This window comes from Sciurus vulgaris (assembly GCF_902686455.1).
Source record: "Sciurus vulgaris genome assembly, chromosome: 7".
Taxonomy (NCBI): domain Eukaryota; kingdom Metazoa; phylum Chordata; class Mammalia; order Rodentia; family Sciuridae; genus Sciurus; species Sciurus vulgaris.
In genome coordinates this window covers 118,338,478-118,354,435 of record NC_136467.1, presented here as the reverse complement: position 1 = coordinate 118,354,435, position 15,958 = coordinate 118,338,478, and the positions used below count along the sequence as shown (strand labels likewise).

General features: G+C 49.2%; 1 protein-coding gene across 2 annotated transcripts in view; it reads right to left on the bottom strand.

Moving 5' to 3' along the window:
• The window catches only part of KCNK5 (potassium two pore domain channel subfamily K member 5), a 42,606-nt gene extending 30,375 nt beyond the window's left edge, over nt 1–12,231 (bottom strand). Inside the window, exon 1 of one of the 2 annotated variants that reach the window (XM_079148355.1) lies at nt 11,699–12,231. In XM_079148355.1, coding sequence (XP_079004481.1) covers nt 11,699–11,884 — 186 coding nt within the window. In that variant the 5' untranslated portion in view covers nt 11,885–12,231. Of the gene's footprint in view, nt 1–5,779; nt 7,511–11,698 lie in introns of those variants that run through there. The other variant, XM_079148356.1, reaches the window with a different exon arrangement.
• Between the last annotated feature and the right edge of the window lie 3,727 nt (nt 12,232–15,958).

Here is a 15,958-nt window from a genome sequence, read left to right as displayed (position 1 = left end):
ACGTTTGGCCAGCGGGGCTCCTGCATGTGCCTTCTGGGTTCCGCAGTGTGCAGTCCGGGATGTTCCCCCAAAGCCAGGCGGAATCAGGGCTCATTCTGTTTGCAAGGGTCCTCAAACAGGACCAGGCGCCTAGTACATAGTATGTGCTTAATAAATATCTGAATGGGGACTGGACATTTACGATCTCAAGGTCCTTAAAAGCAGAGACCATGGCTCCCCTCCACAGCCAGTCCAGCACCCAGCCCAGGACCTAGGACAGGGACCTGCTAACCATTCACATGCACTGCCAGGCCCTTCTTCTAGCTGGGAAAGGAGTTTGTGGGGAATTTACAAGACAAGGTTGGGGGGGGGGCGGTTCCTGGAGACAATCAGAGAGGTTGGGGGGTTCCTTGAGACAAGTGGGGGGGGTGGCGTTCCTGGAGATACTCAGACCCAGAGAGGAGAGCTGTTTGTTCTGTGGAGCCTCCATCACGAGGGAAAGTCAGCAGCGAGCTGCAGGCGGCACTGCCAACCTTTTTCTCGGGATACTTACCGCCCGCACGAGAAGGGGGGATACCTAGCCCCATTTTTGGAGGAAGCAATGTGCTCAGGGTCTTATGATTTGTAAAGACAGGGAGCTGGGGCTACATCCCAGGTGGCACTTGAAAGGCTATCTCTGCCAGGCACAAAGACAGACACCTCGTGTTCACTTCGTGTGGAAGCCGAAGTCCTTAAGGGTAAGTTCTGTGTTCTTCTGCACCGAGTGTGACTACAGTGTATGACAATTTGTTACACATTTTATAAAGAACTAGGAGAGAGGAACTCAAATGCTAAGCACACAGAAGTGATTAAGAGATGGAAATGCTAACGACCCTGATTTGATGATCACACATTGTACACAGGTATTGAATTGTCATAATGTGTCCCATAAATATATATGATTATTACAGGTCAATTAAAAAAAAAAAAAAAAAAACTGAAGCCTGTCCTTATCCAGCCCCATCCAGTTTGAAGGGGAAAGTGGGAGCAAATTTTAGGGCACCTCCCTCTTTAAACGATTCAGAGCTTGTAAAACTAAGGGCCAGAGTCTAGGCCTAGCTCACGTGGCTTAATCTACCTTTAAAGAGCCTCAGTCCCTCCTGACATTTTGTCCCCCTAGGCCTAGCACTATGCTGGGTACCCGGGCACAAAAGACCACTCACTGACTTACACTAAAACCCACATCCTTACTGGGCAGCTCTGGAGAGCTGGGCCTGGTAACATAGGCCCAGGGACGGGGAGATGTGGCCTCTGCCATGTCAGGTTCTTGAGTCCAGTTAGTTTAACAGGCGTGCAAAGCCTTCTTCAACGAATGCATGAATCCTGAGAGGTAAAATCCAGCCAGGGCCCCACAGCACAAACCAGTACGTAAGTGAAACCGGAATCCTGGTTAGAACCAGCCTTTCTATGCAGTGGTTGGGAGGAGGCCACAAGTATGGGCCACACGGAGCATTGGAGGGGCTCTGGGGTGTACACCCCTCCGGATGCAGCCAACAAGGCCCCCAGCAACCAGAGGGCCAGCTCCAGGCGGCACAATCAGGCAAGGCTGGTCCTGCCAACAACTGCCCTACAGAGCTTCTCTCCAGATTTGGGGCGAGTGGCCCCTCCTACGAGGGGCTAAGCAGCTGCAGGCAGATTACAGGGGGACACGGAGGTGACAACAGCCAGCAATACACAGTCCTGCTAAAAAAGTTTCAGCAGGAAACCTAAATATTTAGATGAGGGAGAGGAAAAAGAATGTACATTTCAAAGCCAGCCAGAGTCCTGACTACCAAGCACTCTCTGAGAAGGCTGGTGGTGTCTGCCCCCAAGGAGGGCCACCTCTGACCTCAGATCCTGCAGAGCCACCATCCAGGGAGGATACAGCGAGGTCCTCTGGACCCAGGAATTCTCCAAAAGGTTTAACCAAGGCGGGGACTGGAGGGAGGAAGAGTGACCTTTTCACATTTTCAGGCATTGACTATAACTCTCTTGGGGGGCAAGTTGTGGTTAATTTCAAGAAATGGAAAATGATGGGTGGCTCTACAGGGATTTTATTAGCCTCCATTGTCCCTATCTTCAAATTAGGAGCTCAACAGTGGGGTCTGCAGGGAGTTTCAGGGACAAGGCACCCAGAAGTGGGGTACAGGACAGCAGCTAATATTTAGGGAGCCCTCTGTTACATGCACCGGGCATTCTGTCTAACAAGGGTACATGTTCTATGGGCACCAGGGAGAGGCTGTGCTACCAGAGTTGAGAAGATGCGCTCAAGGCACAAAGGGTAGTTCCCTGAAAGCTCAGCTCTGTGCAGCTTAGATGAGAGAGGCCCCCACACAGCCCTGTGCCTTGGTTCCGCTTTATCCACCTTGACTGCAGCTTAATGAAGAGCACAGTGGTTGGGTGCTGGCTCTGGTTCCAGTCCCCACCTCCTGATTCTCCTAACTGCAAGGCCTGGGGCAAGTGCTTTAACTTGTGGGGTCTGTTCCACTGTGAGGTCACAGAGCCTGCTGCAGAGGGTTGCTGGTGGGATTTCAACGCGATGAAGCAGCGCAACAGCTCACATGGCCACAGCCACGGAGTGCTTGTAACTGTTGGCTCCTACCATCTTCCTCTCTGCCCAAGCCTGTCAACCCCAGTCCCTCCACCTATGGACAGGACCGAAGGCTGAGCCAGAGGCAGGGTCCAATCTCAGCGCTCTTACCTAGGTAAGTCACCTGGCCTGCATTTTCCTGCACAGTGCAAACAGTAATGACTGCTAACCTGCAGGCCTGGTTTGAGGAGATACAAGTAACATGCCACCCAATGCCTGGTGCGGCAGGCATCCACCGAACACTCACAGGACCGCCAGCGACGCTGTCCTTCACAACTGTCTTCTTTAAGGCCAGGAGTAAAAAATCCATCTCTCCACGACAAGCTCCTAACAGCTCTTAGGAAACAGCCTCCAGATTAGGGGCTCCCTGAGGGCAGAGGCTAGGATCCGTTAGCAGCCAGGTCCCCTGGAGGCCACGGGCTTCTTCTACAGACTTCAGGAAACAGGAACTGAACCCTCCGTGGCCCAACAACCCTCGTCGTTGTCCCCGGCCTCCACCATCTGCAACCCATCACTCATCACTTCAAATTGGATTTCCCCTCATTTCCCCACTGCGGCCCAATTTCCTCTGCCCGCCTGGACTGAGCTCTGAGGGGGAAGACCCTCCAGGCTCTGGAGCTTCAACACACAAAAATGACCGCCAGCAGGGAGGGTCCCCTGTGTGCTTCCACCTCACCTTGCTCAGGTCTCTGGGTTTTTTGGGGACAGGGTATTTCCTCACCCGAAGCCTAAGGCCTCAGGAAGCAGAGCAGGGCGGGGCACACCGCCTCCCCGTTGACAGCGAGGGACAATACAGGAAGGCCAAACCCGAGGGAGTGTCTTAGGACAGACAAGGGCCCCGGTGGGACCTCTCCAGGGGTTCCTGGTAGGGAGAGAGGTAACAAAACTGAAAGCTGGCTGAAAGGGGGCCAGTCCTCTAAGGGGGGGCAGGAGGCCCTATGGGTTTTCTGGGAAAACCCACCCTCCATCACAGCAGAAGGAGAAGGAAGGAGGAGAGCCTTATCAGAACACCCACGGGGTGAAGCATCAGCCCACAGAAGTGCCGTTAATTTAGGGTCAAATATTCCACTTGTTTAAAGTTGCAAATGACTATGAAGAAGAGGGAACCTTCTAAAATGTTATCCATTCCCCTACTTGAAAAACACAAAAATCTGAAGGAGTTCAAATTCCTTGGCTCAACCCAGAAGGGCTTCGTCATCTGACCCTTACCTTCCTGGCATGGGGCTGCAGCCCAGCAGGACCATGATGCAATACTATACCTCCCAGGGGGCTATGGGAAAGGAGCCACCAGCCCTCCCTTCTTTTTCTAGTTCCTTGAAAAACTCAGTTGATAGATACCCAAAAGTGACACTGCTGCATAATTTGGTAGTTCTGCTTTTAGCTGAGGAGCCACCATACTATTTTCCACAGTGGTTATGCCATTTTACACATGAAAAGACAAATGCTGTATGATTCAACGTACATGAGATATCTGAAGTAGCCAAAGTCACAGAAACAGAAAGTAGAATGGTGGCTACCAGCCGCCGGGTGGAGAAGGAAAAGGAAAATTACTGTTTAATGGGTGTCACTTTAGTTATGCAAAATGAAAAGGTCCTGGAGGTCTGCTTCACAACAGTGAAGGTCAACATCATTTAACTCTACTGAACTGTACAATTAGAACTGACTAACAAAGGAAACATTGTTTGTTTTATACTACAAAAAAATTCAGCAGGGCCCAGTGACATACTCCTATAAACCTAGGCTCCCGAGGCTGAAGCAGGAGAATTGTGAGTTCAAAGCCAGCCTCAGAAACTTAGTGAGATCCTAAGCAACTCAGTGAGACCCTGTCTCTAAATAAAATATTAATAAGGGCTGGGGATGTGGTTCAGTGGTAAAGCGCCCCTGGGTTCAATCCCTGGTATAATCAATCAATCAATCAATCAATCAATCAATAAAAATAATCAAGGCTGAGAGTGTAGCTCAGTGGTACAGCAGGTATCTAGCATGCCCAAGGTCATGGATTTGATCCCTAGCATCAAGATCTAGGAAGGTCTTCCTGATTCTTTGCAATACCATTTAAAATACCACGTCTCTGCATGGCCCTCCTCACCACAGAGCTGAGTATCTCAGAGCAGCAATCCTAGGTAGGTTGAGTACTCCTACTCCAAAATTCCAGAATCCTCCAAAATCCAAAACGTTTTGAATGCCAACGTGCCATCACAATTGGAAAATTTCACACCTGACCAGACATGTTGGATCACAGTCATGCACATACACTGAAAATACTATATAAAATTATCTTTAGGCTATGTGTATAAGTTGTACAAGAAAAAAATGAATTTCATGTTTAGACCCCCAAGATATCTCATTATGTATGTGCAAATATTTCAAAATCTGGAAAATTCTAAACACTTATGATCCCAAGCATTTGGATAAAGAAAACTCAAACTACAGTTGGGTATGGTGGTGCACACCTGTAATCCCAGAGACTTAGGAGGTTGAGACAGGAGGATCACAAGTTTGAGGCCAGCCTCAGTAACCCAGTGAGGTCCTCAGCAACTCAGTGAGACCCTATCTCAAAAATTAAAAAAAAAAAAATAATTGCACTGGAGATTGAACCCAAGGGTTCCTAAGGTTCCTACTTTACCACTGAGCTACATCTCCAGCCCTTTTTATTTTGAGATAGGGTCTCACTAAATTGCCCAGGTTGGCTTTGAACTTATGATCCTCCTGTCTTAGCCTCCTGAGTCACTGGGATTATAGGTGAGCCTAGCATCAAAATAAAAAAAATTGTAAAAAGCGCTGGGGATTTAGCCCAGTGATAAAGTACTCCTGGGTTCAATTCCTAGCACCAAAAGAAGAAAAAAGGGAAAAACTCAACCCACGGTGGCAACTGCCTCCTACGAGTACTGGCTTAAGCAAGCTATGGCGTGCGGCTACCCCAGCCCCACCAGGCACATTGCCCAGAGGTGACTGTCACAGCACCAGCTCAGGCTCTGTGGTGGCACCTGGATAAAGAGCCCTGCTTCGGGCACATGTCTTAGCCATATCAAGCCTTCCTTGCGGAGGACACAGCAAGCTGTCCTCTGCCTTATTCCAGGCATCCAAGGGGACTCCGTGAAATCGCCTGAGACTTACCTCTGCCTCCTCCACTCCCGAGGGCACCACGGGAGGAAGCAGATGTACTTCATGTGCTTCCCTGTGGTCACCTACCTCATTCTCCTCCACTACCTCTGGCCCACCAGCTCTTGGAGAATCTCAGATACTGCATTCCAATTGGCACAAAGACAGTCTTGGGCGCTCTGGGTCAGGAACCTGGCTCCTCTGCTCCCCAGAGCTGCACACTTCCCGGTCCCCGCCCCCCAACCCAAACACACACACAGCTTCGAGGCTGAGACCAACGTGACAGCAAACAGCCAAGTTCAAGATAAAAGCCTTTGGACCGAGGTCAGGGCCAGCCAAGCACAGCATCCAAATCCAGAAGATTGTGTTTCTTTTAAACACCAGACTATAAATAGGGCAAAACCCCAGGAAAATACTCAGAAGCAGCAATCACCACCTCCCTGTGGCCCCTCCTTTAAGGCTCCCCAGCTCTACTGGAACCTTTCAACACTTACAAATTTCTGCCCTCAACAATTCTCCATTACTGTGCCCACGACTGTCAACATCTCAAGGGCGCTAGCAAAACTCTTAAAATGCTTTAATAAAAATTCACTTTGGCCAAACTCAAGTCAGGCAGTTATCAAAGGCGGACTTATTAATGTGTAAGTTCTGGTTTTGTTTTGCTTTTTGTTATAGCAGCCCTCAACTTTTGAGTGAAACATAAATAAGAAAGCAAGCCATCAGCCAGGGACCTCTTCCTTCCATTTCCTCTCAAACACCTAACTCACCCACTTGCCACTTCTGCAGTCCTAGACGGTCAGAATTTGAGCTGGAGCTAATGGTGCACAGGCCTCCAAAATCCTCCAGAATCAAAAGCTCTATTGTGGTCCCTGAACTTACAAAGGCAGTTAAGTGGACCAGTGAGTTTTACAATTTCCACCAAGGCTGGAAACAAAGGGGGTGTACACATTAACCCTCAGCTGTGCAGAAAAAATTCAGTGTGCCCAAACAAAGCATTTCAGCCAGATGTTATGGCCACACACTGGATAGTGGATTTATTTTTCAAATTTGGGGAAGAAGACAGGTATTAGTAATAGGATGTCAGAACTTCAAAACTGGAATTAACCTACTACTCTAGACCGGAGTATATAAATAGTAGTAAGTATGCAGAAAATGAAAGCAGGATTGCGCAGAAAACCTTGAAATGTGATAATGCACTTGGGCACTTAGAAGGGAAAGAGGTCAGTGGGATCCAAGGATTGCAGGAACAGGCTAGCTATGTGAGAGGTCCAGAAAAACTCAGAATTCAGCCTGGGATACCACAGCAGAAGGCAGAACCAGGGTGACCCTACCTTAGCCCCAGGAGACCTGGGAATCTCAGGGAGCACTCAAGAAGCCCCATCTCCCTCCCTAAGCAAGAATAGGCCACCATCCATCCTGTGGGGACTCTTTCCCCCACTTCTTTTCCCAGTGAATTTCAAATTCCAAGACCCTACTCTGGCTGGAAGTCATCTCCTGAGACCCTCCCTGGCCCCTCAGACTGGACTGGATTACCTCACTAAGAGACCCTCTTGGCCAGGTGCAGTGGTGCATACCTGTAATCCCAGTGGCCAAAGAAGCTGAGGCAGGAGGATTGCGAGTTCAAAGCCAGCTTCAGTCATTTAGTGAGGCCCTAAGCAACTTAGCGAGACCCTGTCTCAAAATAAAATATAAAAAGGGCCGGGGATGTGGTGCAGTGGTTGAGCACCCCTGGGTTCAATCCCTGGTACCAAAAAAGTGGGGGAAAGCCTCCCGAACACCTGTGTGGCGGCCCACATCCACGGTCTTGTTCTGGACGAGTTTATTTATCCTTTCTCCCAGCAACTCAGAATCTTACCCAGTGCCCGGCCACTTCTTAAACGCTCGAGAATGAATTCCCACATCCTGTGAAATAGGACACCCTTAGATGGGAAACCTGACTGCACTCTAAGATTCTGGACAGGTCCCATCGTCGTATACTTTTATTTTCCTTATTCATGGGGTGGTCCTCGAGACTAAATTAAGAGTGTCTACGAAGTACTTATTCAAAGCGCCCGGTGCATGGTGAGCCCTCAGATCCTCCTGTTTACGATCACTGTGAACCAGAGGCCGAAGGCTGAGGACGGCCACTCCTTCCCTTCCACTCAACCCTCCTCTCTTCTGTTAAGGGGCTGGAAGTGGGGACTCCAAAAGGAGAAGTACACATGGGTGAACTGATGCCATACTTCAGTAATGCAGGTGACGCCGGGTCAGCCAGGCAAAGACACCAGAGAAGACCGTGTGTATCACAGTCTGTTCTAGAGGAAACAGAAAATAGAATTTCCCAGCAGACCAGAGTCCAGTTGAACCAATTTACTAAGCTCACTTACAGAGCCACAATTCAACGGCGTCCCTTCGCAGGCCCAACAGGGAGGACAAGAGTAGACCAGGGTGCAGGCTCTTGAAGTCAACTGCCTGGTTATCCCCAGGCCATGCCTCCTGTGGTGTCACTGTGCCACTTTGACTTCTCTGGGTGGCGGTTTCCTTTCCATAATACATAAGGTCACTGTAAAGAGTCCTTGAAATAATGCAGGTGAAGTACCTGGCAAGGTGCCCTGCTTGGCTAGTGCTCGGTGCTCAACAAATGCTAGGGGCAGACCTGCCTGCTTTCTATACATACCTTGCCTCATGCTTCTCCCTTCCTGGAACCTCACCAAAACTCACTCTGCAGATGAGGAAAGAAGGCAAAGGTAAGTTAACTGGCTTGATGGGAAACTGGCCAAGCCAGATGGCAAAACCAGCCTGTGCCCTCTCATAAAATCAAGATAATCCACCCACAGTGACCAACACAGAGTAGGTGGTGCTTATATGCTAACTTCCCCTGTGGGGCCTCTGCGATGTAGAGAGGGAAAATTTTGACCAGAGGCTGGGAGAACAGGCCACCAAAAATCTGGAGGAGCACCCATTCAAGATGGTCCCGAAGGTAGGAAGGAACAACCACGTGGTCCCAGGCTGGAGTGGCGCTGAGCACTTGAAAGCTGGCCTGGGCCTCAGGGTTCAACCACAACATGATCAGGGGAGGAAGCACCTGACAATTCTGGAGTACTTCTCAAGAAAGGTGCTTTACCTCTCTCTCATGCATCTGAAAGCAGACACACAATTTGCAGCAAAAGAAAAACAAACCACAACCCAGACAGCATACTCCACCCTCCAAAAGCTTGCTACCTCCTGCTCCTACCCCAGGAATTCCTCACCAGGGATTCTTTTATGATTACAAGGCAATTCAGAACCAGTAAAAGCACAGAACCTTAGGTGGAAAATGCCCAAGCAACCAGATGGGAAAGAAGATTTCTGAGTTTTCATTTTTGCTTAGACCAATTTCCTGAGGCTTGAGGCAGTGCCCCAAGTCACAGATCAGAAAGCCGAGCAAATTGGACTTTTGCAGAATAAAACTGATCCTGGCAAATGCTTCCACTGGTCCGTTTTCATTTCTTGGGTTTTCCTGTGAAGGGAGGGGACTTGCCCAATTGGGATCGATCAGAGCTTATTTGGCTAGAAACAGGGACAGATCTGCCCATGTTTAAGAACTTAGCCAGAGGACTGTGGATGTGGCTCAGTGGCAGAGCACCTGCCTGGCATGCACAAGGCCCCAGGTTCAATCCACAAAAAAAAAAAAAAAAAAAAAAACTTATCTACAGACCTGGTGACACAAGTCTGTAATGTGGCGGGGACTTGGGAGGCTGAAACAAGAGACTCACAAGCTCGAGGTCAGCTTCAACAACTTAGAGGCCCTAAGCAACTTAGAAGACCCTGTCTCAAAATAAAAAATAAAAAGGGTTGGGGATGTAGTTCAGCGATAGAGTACCCTGGGTTCACTCCCCAGTACCAAAAAAGAAAAGAAAAAGAAAAAGAACTAATCTATAATCATATCCAACTCAGACTGCCCTGGTGCCTAAACCCTCTTTCTAAAAGCACTACCTACTTTTGGGGGGACAACTGTTAAGACTTTGCAGGACCTCAAAAGAGGAGGCCTTCTGTTTGTTCAAACACCTTAAGGAAGCCGTCCAGCCTCCAAAGCCACCACCACCAGCTGCACCCGGCTGCCTAGCCCCTGGACCCCCCTTCCCTTCTCCTTGTGTTTTGAAGTTTATTTTCCCACATTTAGCCTTGAATTCTTTCCTTCCTTCCCCTGCAGTGGCGGAGGAGCAGCGAACACTTAGAGGGCAGCTCAAGGCTTTATCTTCTCTGCCTGCCCTCCTCCCCCTCCAAACAAAGCCCCGGAGCAAACTAAACAAAAACTCTCCTTCTCCAGTGGAATTATTTCCTCAAGGGAAATCATAAAGCGACCCGCTCCCCACACACACAGAGATACAGCAGATACCCATCAGGAGCCCCTCCCGTTCCAGAACTCATGCTAAGAGGATCTTCTTTTCTTCTTCTGCACTTTTATTTTTTTGCACTGAGGATTTAACCCAGGAGCTTTACCATGGAGCTACAAGTCCAGCACTTCTAATTTTCCTTCTTTCCTTTTTTTTTTTTTTTTTTTTTGGTACCAGGGATTGAACCCAGGGCACTTAACCACTGAGTCACATCTCCAGCCCTTTTGATTTTTTTGAGACTGGGTTTCACTAAATTGCTTAGGGGCCTGGCTAAATTGCTAAGGCTGGCTTTGAACTTGTGATCCTCCTGCCTCAGTCTCCCAGTAGCTGGGATTATAGGCAACACCCTGGTCAACCAGTACCTTCTGAAATTCATCCACAACATCACCTCCTTCTACCTCCACCCCACAAACTGCTCAAGGGCAGGAAACTGCACTGCAATGCAACACTGCACCTGCTACCCCAAACCTCCCCTTTCTGAAGACAATTTTCTACAGGCCCAGTTGCCAGCGGGAACTTCCGCTCATCGGTGTGAATGTCCATCTAATCTGGGGACAAAAAGAGGATACTGCCGGCAAGTCGTCTTCATGTTTTCTGAAGACTTTCAACATGACAACAGTCTAGGGCAGGAAGGAGAGATGTGGCTAGGTTCGTTCCCATTTCACATAGTGGGAAACAGGCTGGACAATGAGACGCTGGGCAGGCTTCAAGTATGGGGGAGCTGCTGTACATTGAATGTTCCTCATGAGATCTCCTCTCACCTTGGATAATCTACCACCCTGGTCCTTGTCCTACTGAGGCGAGGCCATTATTGAAGGTCAAAAATAGTAGATGAGCAGCTGAGTCCTCAAGAAACAGTCCTGAAATTGGCCCAAGGTCCCTGTTAGGATGGTCAGCCCCAGTTTACCCAAGTGAGGTCAATGCCCTTGGGCGTGTGCACCAGAAAATAAGACCCAAAAGCCGACCGGAGGAAAGTCCCCTTCCGCATTCACTCCTTCCTCCCGGAAAAGGGACTACCCGAGTTTGGCTCCTTTGGGCAACCTGCTGCTTTCACAAAGTTTAACTCCAAGCCCTTGAGGGATGTCTCCCTGAGATAAGCCTCCCCGGAAGCCTGAACGTGTCCCCAGCATTCCGGCCACCTGCCCTCATCCCGCGGGCTCGAGGCCGACAGGGTCCCCTGCGGAGACTTTGCGGGACTCGCGCCGGGGGCCTTCCCGCAACCCCGCGGAGTTCACGTTCTGATGCACAGCCCGGCGGGCGCGGCTCTGGCCCTGGAGCCGGGAAGGTGGAGACGTGAAGGGTGGCGCTCGGCTCGGCTCCCGGACTCCGGGAGCGTCTCCAAGGAAAGATAAACGCCTTTATCCGCCCCACAGCCTCCCTCCAAAAAGGGAGGCACCCGTACACCCACACCGAGACACCGCGGGGCCCAGTTCACCCGGGAGTCAACCCCAAGTTCTCTCCGAGCAAACTAAGTCCCGACGAATCTCCGTGTCCTCAGGGTGAGCGACAGATACGCGCGTCCTGAACCACAACTGGACAGACATTCTCACCGTCACCCAGGATCTTCCGCGAACCTGTAGGTGGGGTCTTCCCTTCGGCACCCTTAAAGCCCCGCCCGCTTCAGGTGTACTGGGGGGCGCAGGCGGCGGCTCACCTGCAGGATCTTGTCCAAGCCCTCCTGGCCCAGGCACGGAAACTCCTTGAGCAGATGCAGCTTCTGCGTATAGTAGTTTTTCTTGGCCTCTTTCCAGTGCGGCTCCTCGAGCACTTCGAAGATCGCTGCCCCGATGGCCAGGTAGAAGATGATGGCCGAGGTGAGCAGTGGGCCCCGGTCCACCATGGCTCCTGAGCGGCCGCCTCCTAGCGAGAGCTTCCCCCAGCCCCAGCGGCTCCGGGTCCGCGGGCGCTGCAGCCTCTGGAAACAGCTGTTTGAATTTGGAGCTCCGCATGCGCAGTCCCCCGTCCCCCCCGCGCCGCTCCCGGGACAAAGTTGCTCGGTCAAGTTGGCCCACTAAGCGCGGGGAACTGATCCTGTCCCGCTCTCGCGGGCCGGGTGGGCGAACACCAAGGGGATCGGAGGCGCCCGAACCTCCGGGGCGTGAGGAGCTGGGGGAACTCAGAACCCGAGTCCTCTGGGAGACACGTGTGCGGCTCAGCCGCGCGCCACAGCAGTGTGAGCCGCGCCCGCCTCCGCTCGCCTCTTTAACCCGCCCGCGCGGGAGCCTGGCAGGGGAGGGCCCCGGAGCCGCTCGGTCCAGAGAAGGCTCCGCCCCCGCGCAGGCCCCGCCCCCCCGCCCCGCGCAGGCCCCGGGCTGGCCAGAGTGTAACCGCGAGGAACGCGCTCGAGTGAGTAGGGCGCTCGCTGAGCTCCCGGGCGCCTGTCTGCGTAGGCTGTGCTTCCCGCCCAGACCTCTGTGCTCTGCAGGCCCGAGGGGTTGCGGTCTGTGGGCCTCGCGTTGGTTATTAGTGGTGGCGTATTAACTAAACTGATGGTGCACCTTATAACTGAGGTCAGGGATATATTGCCATTGTTATTTTTCTTGTAATCGAGTTTTCGTTTACTTATGTTTCTTCCAAGAAAGCTTGATTCTCAGTCTCTTCTTATCTCTTACTCATTTCCTAAAAAACTAGGGAAAGAGGGCTAGAAAGGGACTGAAGAAGCTGTGGGGGATCTGAAGGTGTCGGGAACTACTCCGACCACAAGTGAATGATGGGTAGAAGAGGAATCTTTCAAGGTGGATGAGGTCGCGCCCCGTTGTCACTAACCCGGCTGAGACCCTCCACATTTGGAAGTGACTGTCAGGAGACAGCCACACTCAAATTGGAACACTTGACCTCTTTAATACTCCCATCCTGTTTAAAAAAGATCAGCTGGAGAGGTGCAGTCTGATTTATTCAATGAGGTATCCACGAATGCTACATAGTAGACACTCATCGTGGGCAATGAAGGAGTGAATGAATTCGTCAAAAACACACACCCAGGTTATTTTTCAGTCATCTTACTACCTTTTTCTGTGTATGAACCCCAGTAGGACATCTTTCCCATGCATCATAGTCAGGGCCTGTCATTAAACCCACTTCCCAGGGAGGAAACTGAAAATGGGGAAAGTTAGTTTGTTCTGTCTGTCCACCGGACAAGTTGGAGGGGCACACTCCTTCCATTACTCTGTAACTACAGGCTGGCCCAGACTCTCTTGAGCCTCTGTTGAAGCAGGGACCCCAGAGGTTGAAGTCCTGTCCACTACCCGCTAGCCAAGGCCTTTTCTTTTCATGAGAGAGATGGTCATAGCTCACAGTTCAAGAATTAAGAGGAGATAGTGGTGAACACCTGTAATCCCAGCAATTCAGGAGGCTGAGGCAGGAGGATGGCAGGTTCGAGGCCAGCCTGGGCAACTTAGCAAGACCCTATCTCAAAATAAAAAAAATAAATAAATAAATAAAAAGGGCTGTGGATGTAGTTCAGTAACAGAGTGCCCCTAGACCAGGCATGGTGCCACATGCTTGTCAAGAGGCTGAGGCAGGAATATTGTAAATTCAAGGCCAGCCTAAGCAATTCAGTGAGGCCCTGAACAAATTCGCAAGACTCTGTCTCAAAGGACTGGGTGGGGATATAGCTCAGTGGTTAAACACCCCTAGATTTAATCCCCAGTTTTAAAAAAGTGGGGGTGGGGGGAGTTTGGTGAAGGGGGTGGGATATATGTTTTCCTTCATGACTAACAAATCCAGTCCAATGGCTTGTGTGCATTTCTTATTATTATACTTCTTCATCATGACTGAGAATCATTTCATGAGTGCTGCTCTATCAGGTTTGGGAATGAGGTTGCTTTTTGTTTTTTTGTTTTGGTGGTACTGGGGATTCAGTCCTGGCCTTGGGCATGATGGGGTAGAACTGTAGTCTCTGTTACCTCCTCAGCTCAAGTTTCACCTTGACACCAGCTGATGATTACACTGACGTGGGTCCCACAGGAGAAACGGGCAGAGGGCATTCCTTGTTTTGCCCAAGGTCATGCATCAGGCAGACTCAGGCTCTGGCCAAAGGGTCCACGCCCAGCTTTGTTTCTTCCTTATTTCAATTAGGTGAAGAGATTATCCTCTTAGTAAAATAAACACTTGATAATCCTCTCATAATGCTAAATACTTACTATTCTACAGGTGCTCCTGGACTTAAGTGGGGTTACATAGGGGTAAACCCATTGGCACAATCACATTGTAGGTTGGAAATATCTGAAATAAAAAATGTGGGTTTTTTGGAGGAACAGGGGTACCAGGGATTGAACCTAGGGACATTCAACCACTGAGCCACACCCCACCCCTTTTTATTTTTTCATTTAGAGACAGGGTCTCGCTGAGTTGCTTCAGTGCCTTGATAAATTGCTGAGGCTGGCTTTGAACTCATGATCCTCCTACCTCAGCCTCCTGAGAACTGCTGGGATTACAGGCACACCTGGCCAGAATATTGTAATTGAGTGCCATCATCCTGCACACGGTAGAGTTTCAGTAGCATACCCTCGTGGTCCCATGGCTGCCTGGAAGCTGTGGTCGCTACCTATCACTAGCCTGGGGAAGAATCAAAACTCAAAATCTGAAGCTGGGCATAGTGGCACACACCTATAGTCCCAGCTACTCCGGAGGTAAGACAGGAGGATCTCAAGTTTGAGGCCAGCCTTGGCAACTTAGTGAGACCTTATCTCAACATAAAAATCAAAAGGGCTGGGAATGTAGCTCAGTGGTAAAATACTCCTGAGTTCAATCCAGTACTGGGGGGGAAATTCAAAACTTGAAGTTTCTACGCTTCTAAGCCTCGTAAGTCAGGTACCACCTATTTCTGTTTATATTTGTTCCCCTCTGAAAAATCGCATCTGGTCAAAGGAGGTATATAAAAAGCTACAAAGAACATAAAGTGGTTCAATATTACAATCACTTGAAAACCTATTTCCTTATTAAAAAGAGCTCTACAGCTCTCAACTCAAAAGGTCAATAAGTTCTATTTTTATTTTTGTTCTTGTCATCTTGCAACAATATTAAATGCCTTACAAAAAGCTTGCATTATGAAGAATTATCAGTTATTTTATTAACTTCCTCTGTTTCTAATAGATTGTTTAGAAACCTGGGGGAAATCTGTTAAATGTTCATGTCCACAGATCCCCCACTTGTCCAATTAGAAAGGCTCCTGAGTGGTAGATGCAGTGTACATGGTAAGTCCACTTCTCGTTTTAGATCAGGAAAAAGAATCACAGAACAAAATAAAATCAAAGAGTAGTAAAGTCGCTATATTTTATATATTTTTAAAAATAGTGAAAGTGGTGTGCATGCAATAGAATATTAGCCTTAAAAAAGAAGAAAATTCTGATATTTGCCTCAACATTGATGAACCTTGAGAACATTATACTAAAGGAAATAAGACAGTTGGTAAAAAAAAAAAAAAAAAAAAAGGCTGCATTATTCCTCTTACATAAGTTATCTAAAGTCAAACTTTTAGAAACAGAAAGTAGAGTGATGGAGCTTGCCACCAACTAATGGGAGAGGGAAATCAAGTTGTTGCATAATGGCTAAAAATGGGTATAAAGTTTCAGTTTTGCAAGATGAAAAAGTTAAAGATTAGTTGCCCAAGAATTTGCATAGCGATAGCATTACTATACTGTAAGCTTACAAATGGGGGTGTGTGTGGTACTAGAGATCAAATCCAGAGTCTCCAGCGTGCTAAGCAAGCACCTTACTACTGAGTTACATTGCCAAGATGGTAGATGGTAAATTATATGTTATGGTAGGGTTTTTGTGGTTTGTTTGTTTTTTGTTTTTTGTTGTTTTGATAGTGGGGATTGACCTAGGAGCACTTTACCCAGTCCTTTTTATTTTATATTTTGAAACAGGGTGTTGGTGAGGCTGGCCTCAAACTGTGATCCTCCTGCCTCAG